General features: G+C 38.1%; 1 protein-coding gene across 1 annotated transcript; it reads right to left on the reverse strand.

Annotated features, from left to right (window-relative positions):
• Positions 1-243: 243 nt before the first annotated feature.
• LOC128198521 (uncharacterized) lies at positions 244-12,054 on the reverse strand. Its single transcript, XM_052884407.1, has 2 exons — positions 7,274-12,054; positions 244-434 (listed from the first exon to the last, which is right to left on the reverse strand). The coding sequence occupies exons 1-2, from the start codon at positions 10,461-10,463 to the stop codon at positions 244-246; spliced, it is 3,381 nt and encodes a 1,126-aa protein (XP_052740367.1). The 5' UTR covers positions 10,464-12,054.
• Between the last annotated feature and the right edge of the window lie 968 nt (positions 12,055-13,022).

The following is a 13,022-nucleotide window of genomic DNA, read 5'->3' on the forward strand; positions in this document are numbered from 1 at the left end:
TCGTTACAATTTAAATATTTCTTTATTTACCTGTAAATATCAGTTATTATATTAAAATTAAAATTATAGTGGACAGATTCTTTGTATAATGCTATATAATTATATAAGCTGTGTTTTATTTTTATATATTTTAATAGGTATATTTTTTTAGTTATCATAAGTTTTGTTGCAAATATAATTAAATAGCGACATTACTTTCCACCGCGACTGTCGTTCGTCTGCGCTGACCCTATAACATTTTGTTCACTTTTCACTAATTTCTTCATAGCACAGCAAGCTGGAGGGATGCTTCTCACAAATGAAGGCGTGGATGACGTCACAATGCAATTCGTTGAGGAGGCCGCTGCGGTGTATAGAGCCACAGAACTCTCTCGTGGAGTTGTTGAGCTCGCCCACAGAGAATTTATCGTAGCCCGCCTCAGTTAAAGTTTGACCTGAATCAAGACATAACTCCTTAATTTCAAAGCCATAAGCACTATCAGAACCTCGCGGTTACATCCGCATAGTTTCCGTTACTGTAGGAATTCATTATCAACCCATATTTCGGCTCACTGCTAAGCTCGAGTCTCCTCTCAGAATGAGAGGGGTTAGGCCAATAGTCCACCACTCTGGCCCAATGCGGATTGGCAGACTTCATACACGCAGAGAATTGAGAAAATTCTCTGGTATGCAGGTCCTCAAGTACTTAGGTACTCAACCGATTTTAAAAAATCTTTCACCATTAGAAAGTTACATCAATACCGTATAGGCTATATTTTTCCACAGGAATGGGTACTACACGGTTGTATCTACGGGACATCTACCACTAATTCGAAATTTTATAAAATAGATGAAAATTAAGTAATATTTCTTTTCATTAATATACCAACAACAACAGATAGAGCAGACCTTTTTTATTCTTTCGCTCTCTTTTTGTTTAAATACAAATAATACAATCAAACGGTTTGCTGATTATAATTAACTAGCTAAACATAACTTCTAAATACTTTATTATAATTTAGTTATATTCCTAATATAGAAAGTTGGAAAATACAACAACATCGAAGGCTGTGCAGGTAAATACAGGGAAGTATTTAATTATATATCACGAGTAACCGCGGGTAGAGCAAACATGCGGAAAAATGAACTTTTTGCTCAGGGGCACGTTGCGTAAATATTTGGCGTACCGTCATTTTTTGACAGCATAAGTTACAGTGTCACCCGACATTAAACTTTCGGTAAATGTAGGCCTTAGATGTGAAAACGCCATGACTCGTGAAAAAAGATAGTTATTGTGGACCAATAATATCGAAAATATACTAAATTGGTCGAAACGAAATACGTAGTAATACGTAGCCTTTAGCACGCATCTTAGGCCTATTGCACCAAAAAAACACACATGCTTAATATAACTAAAGCCTTAATGACTCAACGGATATAAAGACGAGCTTGTCGGCGCGAGTGAGACATCCGATACAAGATAGTACGAAGTGTTCCATGAGTTTGGTGGGGAGTAGTGTAATAAGACTCTGGCAGCCTACCTCAGCACATTCTTATCGTGACGTTCGATCCGTAGAAACCTTTTGTTGGATAATCCTTCGTGGATTATTTTGGTATAGGCGGGTTAACTAGTTTTAGTAGACGTTTTTAACCCTACATACTTCGGTTACAAGTCCGAAACTTCGCTCAAGGTTATTTCTCTGCCATTCAAGGGTTTATTGGTAACATTCTTAGTGGGAATTGTTAGACCTCATAGGCTCCCATTCAGTGATCGTGTTTTGCTCTTTAAATCTGCTTTTGATATCAACCTGACAAGTTTTGAATAGGTTCGATCCCAGCTCGTTGAAAAACTGTTGTATCCACGTCGTTGCGTGATACTTTTAGTTAAAACTATAGGTTTTACCAACTGCCAGCTCAGTCTGTATTTAGACTGCTAAATAAGACTTTACCTACTTACAACAACTTTATTGCGCTAAGGTATAAGAAGATAAAAGTGAGTTCTAAAGTTAAGAAACTTTGAAATTGAGTAGATAATAAGTAACTACTTTAAGAAAATCTTTTATTGAACTGATAACTTCTAATGGGAGTAAACCGCTTCGTAACGTAACGCGTTACGGCGTAACTCAGACTGGCTTTCCTTTCATTCACGCATGCAGCTGCAGGCACTCGGCAAGTTGTTATTTTCTGATACTTTGATTTTAAGTCTCACGTGTTTTGACGGCCTACGTGGCGTAGTGGTATGCGCAGTGGATTTACAAGACTAGTAACCCTACCGTTCTGGTACGATGTCGTGTAGAAACCAAAAGTGGTGTGGATTTTCATCTAACTCCTCCTACAAGTTAACACGCTTCCATCTTAAATTTATCATCACTTACCATCAGGTGAGATTGTCGTCAAGGGGTAACTTGTAAATAATAAAAAGAAATGGTGTTCAATTCGCTACCTGGTTAATTATTTGTAATATCAGAGAAGTCACCAAACTTTTACTAGTATGTTAGTTACACAAATTATATTATCAGCCCACTTTAATGGTCCACATGTGGGCCAGGCCTCTCTTTATTATAAGAGAGCGAGTATGTAGCTTGGACCCAACACGCTGCGGCAATGAGGGTTGGTGGACTTAGGAAGATAATATTAAACTCTTTTACGATCACTATTACGTGTTCTCTAAGGTACGGGGTGTAACACAATCAACTTCCTCACTCTGGGCTGAGAATTAAACGAAAAATTTCTTAGGAGAAATAAAGACTTAGTTTTTCACAGCACGACCAGAGACTCGAACCCAGGACTTCGTGATCACACAGACTCACCACTGAATAAACTTATGGATCACCGCAACAGGTAAAAGCTTTCACAATTTGAATGAAATTATTATTATAATTGGAATGTTCAGATATTGAATAGACGCGTTAATTTGAAGTCCTTGGACCGTATTGAAGGTATAATTAATTTAATATACTATAATAATTATGTTGTGAAATAGCAAATTGAAATAGTTGTTTGGGCAATTCATTTGTTAAGTCTAAATTAGTTGGTATTACTTGGTTTATTGAAACACAAAAGGTACAATTGAACTATTAAAATAAGCATAAATTTAATATAACTATAAAATTAAAATTAATTAAAACTAATATTTAAAAATACTTACCAAAATTTGCCGCCCTTGCTAGGGTGCCCATTTCGCAGGCAGCATTCCCGCGTTGAATTGCGATTGAAATTCTTTGCGCGAGAAAGCTGCCCGCCCGAGGGTCGCCTGTTGCCTCTCTGAGGCGTTTGCTGATCTCCTTGTGGAGAGTCTGGGCGCTGCTGCCCCTGTCTCGACGCCAAACGGGACGAATTCATACTAAATTAGTTATTATTAAACAATTGATGAAATTCAGGATTTATGAAAATAGAATCAAAAATGTATTTAAAATAGCTTGTATTCCGGAAAACTACGTTGAGCGTAAATTGTATAAACATAATATGTATGTACGTTAATTGTATAATTATAATATGTATAGATATTTTTACCAATAAGTTTCCTTCTGCACCACAAATCAGGTGGTACCATGGGTATCACACTTAAATTACGTTTTATCGATATTCTCTTTTTAGCACAATGTTATTATTTTTTTATCATTTTCCCTTTCGTTAGTAGTAAAGGCTGTTAGGAAGAGAAACAATAACAGTTCATCAAGAATGGGGTTTAGGTTTATCCATGCCCTCTCATTATCTAGTCTTAGACCATCGCCTTAACCATATATTGACGCTTATGCCTTTTATGTTTTTGAAACAACTTTCCTTCCTACCAAGAAAAAACCCTGTTGGAGGAAAGCTTAGGAACTCAACAAATAGTCTAGAAGATGACTATCACACCCAGAACTTTCGCTCTTGACATCAGCCGCTTAAGTAGAGCATTTGAGATTCTCTCAGCAATATTGTAGTTTACCCGCAGTGACAACCCTTGTTATGAATTCAAACAACGCTCCGCTTTCGGGTCCATTTTCATATACAGTGACACATCGGCGGGGGTGCGCCTGACGCTAGGGTTGAACCATTTACATGTTTATGACGCGCGGACATTTTTATAGCCCTCGCGTAACTCATTCCATAAATTTTCAAAAGAATAGTTATGTGCCTCTCCATGATAATATTTTTTGCACGTTACGTTCGTTTACATACACATGTTTACCTAATCAATAAGAAATGTATCTTACTTGATATTTGTTACTCTTTGTTACTCTACTACTGAAGCGATTATGCTGAAATTTGTAATGGATATAGATTTTACTCTGGATTAACATATAGGCTACTTTATATCCCGAAAAAATCCATGGATTCCCGAAATTTGCGAAAACCTGATGATTTTGACGGTATCAATAATTGTTACTCTTTCACATCTCGGTTACAGAACCGAAACACCTGAAAATTGAAGTAGATAGATAGATTATAGTCTGAATTAACACATAGGCTACTTTTTATATCTCAAAAATCCATCGTTCTCGGGGATTTTTAAAAAACTAAATTCCACGCGGACGAAGTCGTGGGTGTCCACTAGTTTTTTCATATATTTACCTACTCAATTTGCATACAGGATAGGCGGGGAGAATAGCTAGGGCAGGGAATGGTGAGTGTTGGCATGTCGGAAGGGATCCCTTAAAAATGTGCATCTGGAATCACAAGCCTCTGGGACTGCTAAAGGAATTCTCTGCCATTCTTGGGTCTTATTTTGGTTATAGTTTAATTTGTTAATTAAGTTTTCTTGACAAATGTTGTGAACCTTTGTTCAACATTGGTTTCCTTATTTTTGTAATCTACTTCTGAGTCTGCTAAAACTATTTTAAACTAATTTTCCAGATATTTTAATAAAGTACATTTTTATACATACATTTTCATAAAAAAAAAATATTATTATAAGTATAGTACAACGCTGAAAACTTCGTTTGGTTTATCAGTTAAACGCGCTAATCTCAGAAACTGCCTATTGGATAGAAATTTTTTTGGGGTTGAATAGTCTGTTTATTGAGGAAGGCTATAATAACATCACGATAAGATTAATAGAACCATCAATGAAAAATATTGCAAAAACGGGAAAACAATGATTCTTTTGAGAGCGCGCTCTAGATTTCCATGCGAAGTCGCGGGCGATGCCTAGTAAGAAATAGAAAGAAAATATATAACTTGCCTTCATGCGGATCACAATGCATATTCTGTAATAAGCTAAATGATTCAAAATCCAATTGCTAGATGAAAAAAAAACAAACATTACCAAGTTTGTAATATACCTAGATATATCGATATGTAAACTTACCTCACATGAGGTCATGAACCCTTACCACAATGTTCTGTCGGTGAGGTAGCGGGGCCCCCCCTCATGTGCTCGTTAGCGCGCGCAATTTGGCCGAGGATCCGTCCTTTGTCCTAAACAAACACTTGTATACAAGTTGTCGGCTCTTGTCTTAATTCGCTACATGTAAATATTTGTATAACTGGCCCTCGTGTTCAGTAGTTAAGGTCTTTGATTACGTTGCATGAGGTTCTAGGTTCGACTCCTGAGTCGTGCTATGAAGTGGTGCGTTTTCCTTTCTTCAGTCTATACTTAGATATATACTTAGATATAGAGAATAAATCTGTAGAAAGAATAAATAACTATCAGGGGGTGATTAGTGATCGATACTGGTACCAAAAATGCAATCAGTAAAATGTTTGTCTGTCTGTATGTTCGTTATAGAAACAAAAACTACTCGACGGTTTTTAACGAAACTTGGTACAATTATTCTTCATACTCCTGAGCAGGTCATAGTTTACTTTTCATTAAGCTACGATTAATCGGAGCAGAGCAGTGAAGGGAAATGTTGGGAAAACGGGAGAAGTTACTCCATTTTTTAAGCTTCCGTCGCGTTGTAGGGTAGGAGTAAGGTAGGAGTAAAGTAGGGGTGGGGTATGGGTAGGATAGGGGTTTGATAGGGGTAGGGTAGGTGTAGGGTTGAGTCAATAATCATCCCCTGTATGGTAGGATAGCTGTAGAGTGGGAGTTGAGTAGGGTAGTACAACAACAACAAGTTGGAAATACTGTTTCAGAAGTGGTGGGTACGACAATAGTCCACGGGCGGGGATCGAACCACGACCTCTCGGTGATGAGTGCAGCTACTTTACTATTGATCTATTGAGGATTTATGGGTCACTACAATGGCGAACGTCCAAACAAATTGTTGACAAGCTCATGTTGTCTATCATCATCACTGTGGAGGATTTTGGAAGGTCCAAACCACAGGGAGACGCGTATAAATAAAACACGTAATTTCTTGATAATCGAGTAGATGCGTTCGCTTGTCGCTTCGAGAGAGAAGTGGCGTACAAAGGCTCGGTGTGGCCGTGTTTTATAAGCTTCGAAGCGCTCGCATTCTCTTACGTTTATTAGAGCATTATACAACGAAGTGAAAGGGATAGACTTATGAGTAAGACAGAGATAGTTATAGAAAAGGAAAGCAAATCAGATAGAGATAGCAATAATCTAAGCTTATTATTTACATGGGTGTTGAGCCGTTTAGAGCTAACAAATATATGTATGAGCTTATAGCTAAGGGAAGTAAAACTCTAATAATGTAAACGTTTATTTGGTACTTATTACTAAAGACGTGATTTGAAAGGTTTTAATTACGATTGTTTTACATTACTCGCGCAAATATACTTATTATCTAAGTGTAATTGTTTATGCTAACTTAATTAATACATTATATTAATTACCTAACTTATACTAAAACAATCTTCAACAGTCTCCCCCTCGTGCGAAGCTGTAGTCTGAAGCACTCAATTCAGGAATGAAGATTGTTGTTTTCATCAGGCAGGAAGCGGATGTCTTCTAAGTTTCTGGCGATAGTCCAAATCTTTCGTCTTCTCCGTATTCTTGCTAGGTTTCGCCGATTTAGTCTTTCGGCTAAGTTTCGTAAACTAAGTCGTAATCCTTTATCTAACCTTATAAAGTTAGAGTGCATTTTTCTTAGTTTCACATAGCATTCCATCGTTTTTCTAAGCATGATTGTAGGTAATAAGGATTTAATGTAGTATAAAACAGCGCTGATGAAAGGATGTTGTTTAGTCTGAAGCCGTTCTGTTGGTGAATTTCCAAGGGATATACCAACTATTTTGTGTGTTATATGCCGTCGAACTTTCATCGAAATGATCTTGACTGCGCTTCGTAAAGGTGCGTCATAGTCTTTCTGGCACATATATTTCTTGTAGTGATCGTATTTTTTGTATTTGACGACGAGTAGTCGACCTTTTGAGTGAGTCATTTTGTTATTAGATTTACGGGCTTGATTCATATCCTTTTTTTCTGCTTCAGCAATTTCGTCTAGATTTTCAGTTGATGACCTGAAGCACAAACTGCTTTGTGACCCAACCCAGTCCCAAGACGAAAATCTTCTTGTGTATTGTGGTGTTGCAGAACTAATTAAATGGGCAATTGGCGTGCTTTCTTTGCTTGTATGTTCTGAAGCTACTGGCCAATCGTTAGGTTCATATTTTATGGAGTTTGAACCAATAAACCATCGATTGTTATAGTTGAAGTTTCGCGATGGACTTGTTGCCACGATTAGTTTTATATTTACAAGACCGTTATAAGTTGTTTTCCAATTATTGGTAGCGGTGTAATTAATTTTGCTCACATCGACGTAGGAGTTTAACTCCCCCGCGTTGCGGAGATCAATGCAGCGTGGTACGTTGGGTTCTTGAATGTGATGTGTATTTGTTAACCATTGTTTCTTTAACCTTACAGGTATGTTATCATTGTGCTTTGTTTTATCTTGCCATAATTGTTGCGCGAGCGCTTTTCTTTGTATCAAGATTTGAGCATCTGAGCTTAAAGGCTTGAGTTGTATTTTACGTAATAGTCGTGCTTCTTTGAAGATTTCTTGTAGCGTATTTTGAAGATTAACATTGAATCGTGTAGAGTAATAATTTGTTTGGTGAATTAGTTTCAAAGCTTTCTCTAATTTATATTGTTCTCCTCGTATCTTATTTTTGTGGCGGCGGTCACTTTCCAGGTTATATATGACGTCGGGGATGTCAGAGGTCCTTTGTTTTAATTTTAATCCTTCGTTTTTTTGTGTTATATCTATTTCGAGGCGGAGTTTTATGACTTCCTTTGTTGTTGTGAATTTTTGTAATTCAGAATCAGAGATTATAGCGACACTATCATTATCCGGTTTTTGTTTCCACAAAGGTATAATTTCGTGATGTTGTAGGTAACATATTCTTGGCCTTGTAGGTTTTATGGTTTTCGTGTATTCACTTTTTAATAAATTTCTTGTCAAGTCCGTGTATATAATATTTACTATATTTTTATGGTTGAGTTCTATTTTTAGCTCTTTTGAATGCCGCAAGACATTGTCTTTGTTGATCAAGACATTGTCTATGAGCTTTGTTTCGCCATCTGTTTTGTGTAAAAGACCATAATTAAATCTTCCGTCGGATAAGTGGTGAGATGTTTTATTTAAGATGCTTAGCGCTTTTTGATTTGGATCGTTAGCGGTTATTTTTTGTATTATTTTAATAGATTCTAGACTTTTATGAGTGGTTGTTATGTTGTTTATCTTATCTTCTGATATTTCCTTTATGTGATTTGTAAATAAGACAGGCTTTGGTTTTTCAGATTTACGTCCGTGCAGTATCCAGCCAAGGCGAGTTAACGATGCCACTGGCTTTGTTGAGTTGCCGGCTTTCAATTCTCTTGTGACGATTAAATGCCAATTATCTTGCCCAATAAGAAGTGAAGGTGGAATTCCGTCGAACTCGTCATAAATTAATTGTTCAGCTATGTCGTCTAAGTGAGGGCAATCTTCTAAGTCTTCTTGTTTAATTGATTGTGATACAACGTCGAGTTGTTCGATAGTATGAGCTTGAAGAGTTTGGAATTGTCTTGAGAATAACCCTTTAATTTTGACTTTGATATGCATTGATAGTTCGGCTTTTGTTGGTTTTCCGCTTATGCCTTCGATTAATAAGTTTCTCTTAGCTCCTTTGGCCCCTATGCGTTCAGCTACTTCATCTTTTAATAAAGTTGCAGATGATCCTTCATCCAACAATGCCATTACAGTCTCTGTGCCATGTGGTCCATATAGTTCAACTGGAACTATCTTTAAATAGGTTTCTGAGGAGCCGATGTGATTAGCTGATACTACTTTGTTTGGTTCTGATTTAAATATATCTTCATGTAAAAGCTTGTGATGTGTTCTGACGCAACCTTCTTTGCCACATAGTTTTCTTTTGCACTTTATGTGTTTATGGCTAGTTTTTAGACATTTGAAACATAATTTATGTTGTTTTACTATTTCCCACCGTTTTTCAACTTTTTCTTCTGTGAATTGCTGGCATTTACTTAAGTCGTGTGTTTGATTACAGAGGAAACATATATCATTATCTTCAATGGTAGAGGCGGCTAAAACAAATCTCATTTCCTCTTCAAATTCTCGGTCGTAATTGGAGTCATTGTCGCTATCGTGATTCAATTCGCGATAAGTTGTATTGACTTTTTTCTCATTGGCTGGCTGTGATTCGAGTTTACTTTTAAGACGTAGATTAGGCTCGTCGAATTGGTCAGAGATCATATTTAGAAATTCGGAGAGCACACTGAGTGTGGGTTCCTCTATTCTATTGTATTTGTATTCTTGCCATCTAAATCTGACTATTGTGCTCATTTTGTTGATTATCCTGTCTGCTATGTCGGTGGAGTATAGGTATTCCGTTCTACGAAGTTGTTTTATTGTATTTACGCTATTGAATACAGCGCTCGCAAAGGCGCCTATGCCTTTGATATCTTTCGACATTCGTGGCAATCGGTCGAGGGCGGCTATTTCGCTTTTAATGATGTAGGTAGGTCGGCCAAATCTTCTCTCTAATTCTTTTAATATAATTTCAGGTGCAGTGCTTGTGTATAACAAAGATTTGACGGTTTCTTTTGCGAGTCCTTTTAATGAAATTCGTATCCGGGCAACATTTTCTATATCGCTGAAGAATGTTGCGGTGTCTCTGTAATGGCTGATAAATGGTATCCAGTTTATCGGATCTCCATCGAATGAACATAAGTCGCTCATGTATGTTGGCGGTTTCTTTGGAGTGGTTTCCAAGTTTTCTGCATGTAACATTGCTTGCGATAACAATTTTGAAAGAGCGTTGATACCTTGGGTGACTTTAGCATCGTTTATATTTGCGGTACTTGGTGCTTTATTCATACAATTATTAATTAAATCGACTTTTTCATCTTCTTGCTCGTGGTCAGAGTTTCCGGCTAGTTGTGATAACTCTAACTTCGTACGTGCTATTGCTTCGTCAGCAATCACTCGCTCTCTTACTTTTTGTTGCAGTTCCCAGCGAGCTTGTAATTCAGCGCATTTAGTTTGCGAAGCACAAGATCCTGTTTCTTGTTTCTTTTCTTTGATTGATAGGTCTCCTGACTCATCATTCGTGTCTTCCTTCGTCTTCTTGCTTCGAGTAAAACTCATCTTGATTCTCAGTCTTTCTGACCCTATGTCCCTAACACCCTACTGGCCTATCAATCCTAGCATTAACCCTAAATAAAATAATTATATATAAAAATAAATTAATTAATACCCTAATAAACCTACGGCCCCTAAGAAATTTTAAATAAAATACATAAATACCTTAAACAAATAAAATAAATAAATACGCTAATAAACCTACCGTCCCTAATATCCTAACTGCCCTACCAGCCCTAACGCCCTAGCAGTCCTGTTTGAGGGTCTCGAAAGACACACTCTCCCAGGGATGGAATAATAGGTGAGGTGAGGTGGGAATCGCCCGACAGAGGGTAACACGTGAGGATTAGAGTGCTCAGGTATCGGGAGGAACGCCCGACACCCTCGGCTGTGCCTACTAGGAGGACCCCTATCTCACGTGAACCGTATTGGCGCAATCAGACTGTTACAGCTGCCGGTTAAGGCAAGCTGGCAGTATCGTCTGGTATACTGCTCCCGCCGTTAGGCGTTAACTCACTGTTCACCGTTTGACACCGTTAGGTGGTGAACAGATGAGGCGCGGTAAACCGCTTAGAGTCTTCTCCAACGCGACGAAGCGATCTTCTCAACAGCCTCGCGGTCTTCAGCAGCTACTCGGAGCTTCGCCTCAATGCACCCGCAGCGAAGGTGGATTCCTCTTCGTTTTGTTGAAGGTGTGACTCCTTTGAAGGTCTTATACAGCGCGACGAAACGATCTTCCCCACAGCCTCGCGGTCTTTGGCAGCTACTACTGAGCTTCGCCTCAATGCACCCGCAGCGAAGGTGGATTCCTTTTCGTGGATGCGTCGTAGATCTTCAGTTGGTCTGTAGCTCGATGAAACGATCTTCCCCACAAGCCTCGCGGTCTTCAGCAGCTACTACCGAGCTTCGCCTCAATGCACCCGCAGCGAAGGGTCGATGCCTTTGCTTCGGTCTAGACAGACTTCGATGACGTCACTTCAGTTCCGTGGCCCAACTGAACGATCTTCCAAGCCCGCGGAACCTTGTTCTGCAGCGATAGGTCGATTCCTCTTCAGTTCTTGCCCGCGGAAACGCTCTCTTGCCTGAGCTTGATCTTCAATGATGTTTGCCGGCTCGGTGAATCCGGCTCGAAGGACCATGCACTGTGGAGGATTTTGGAAGGTCCAAACCACAGGGAGACGCGTATAAATAAAGCACGTAATTTCTTGATAATCGAGTAGATGCGTTCGCTTGTCGCTTCGAGAGAGAAGTGGCGTACAAAGGCTCGGTGTGGCCGTGTTTTATAAGCTTCGAAGCGCTCGCATTCTCTTACGTTTATTAGAGCATTATACAACGAAGTGAAAGGGATAGACTTATGAGTAAGACAGAGATAGTTATAGAAAAGGAAAGCAAATCAGATAGAGATAGCAATAATCTAAGCTTATTATTTACATGGGTGTTGAGCCGTTTAGAGCTAACAAATATATGTATGAGCTTATAGCTAAGGGAAGTAAAACTCTAATAATGTAAACGTTTATTTGGTACTTATTACTAAAGACGTGATTTGAAAGGTTTTAATTACGATTGTTTTACATTACTCGCGCAAATATACTTATTATCTAAGTGTAATTGTTTATGCTAACTTAATTAATACATTATATTAATTACCTAACTTATACTAAAACAATCTTCAACAATCACCATCAACCCATATTCGGCTCACTGCTGAGCTCAAGTCTCCTCTCAGAGTGAGAGGGGTTACGCAGAGAATTAAGAAAATTCTCTGGTGTGCAGGTTTCCGTCACCGTTTAAGATACGTTTTAATTTCTTAAAATGTTGTCTATGAAAGTCCCTAAAATAGGCCTATGTTTAGCAGTGGTAAATCCATCGGCTGATAAATATGAAAAAGTAATAAAATAAATATAGGAAATCTCCAATTAAAAATATTTCTGTTTGAAGTATGTCTAATTAGCAGTACAGTTTTCAATCTTTAGTGCTATCGTAAAGAAAATCTCTGAAGTTACACTTTGTTGAATGCAATAATTGAAATGGATCCCGCCCTTTCTACACATTTTACATGATTTGTTTGTCGACCTGATTGATGAGCTATAGAGAATGATGAATGATTACACACTTGCAAGAGCACTCCATGATGAAAACTGTCCCCTAGCCAAGTGGCATGTCGATTCTCTTTCTACGATCGCTAACGCTTCGAAAACTAGAAAGGTCTTTTCCATGTGCCTGTCAGCATGTCAACCAAGCTGTAATCATTCAAACCTATTCCTAAAACAGGGTAGTTGTTTTCCAAATGTTTAAAATCCAAAGATTTTCAACTATTAGATATGTTATGTGCCTACAAACTCACCACAAAAAGTGATCCGAATTTAGCTACTCCACTTAGCGCAGAATTGTGTGTTTACTTTCATTATATATTTATGTATATATAGTTTTACACTTCCTGAACACACAACTTGACATTGTAGACGACATTTAGGTGTAGCTTGCTTAAATAATATTCGTTGTTTACAATTTGACTAAATTCAATTAAGACAATCAGCCACTTTTGTCTGCCTCAGTTATGACGCG

This window comes from Bicyclus anynana, chromosome 11, assembly GCF_947172395.1.
Source record: "Bicyclus anynana chromosome 11, ilBicAnyn1.1, whole genome shotgun sequence".
Lineage (NCBI taxonomy): Eukaryota > Metazoa > Arthropoda > Insecta > Lepidoptera > Nymphalidae > Bicyclus > Bicyclus anynana.

Bases quoted from the DNA above. Each gene is read 5' to 3' on its own strand.
- LOC128198521 (XM_052884407.1), bottom strand. From the start codon at position 10,463: ATGAGTTTTACTCGAAGCAAGAAGACGAAGGAAGACACGAATGATGAG. The intron at 435-7,273 runs GTAAATCTAATA...GTCTTGATTCAG, and splicing joins AAAGGATATGAATCAAGCCC to GTCAAACTTTAACTGAGGCG.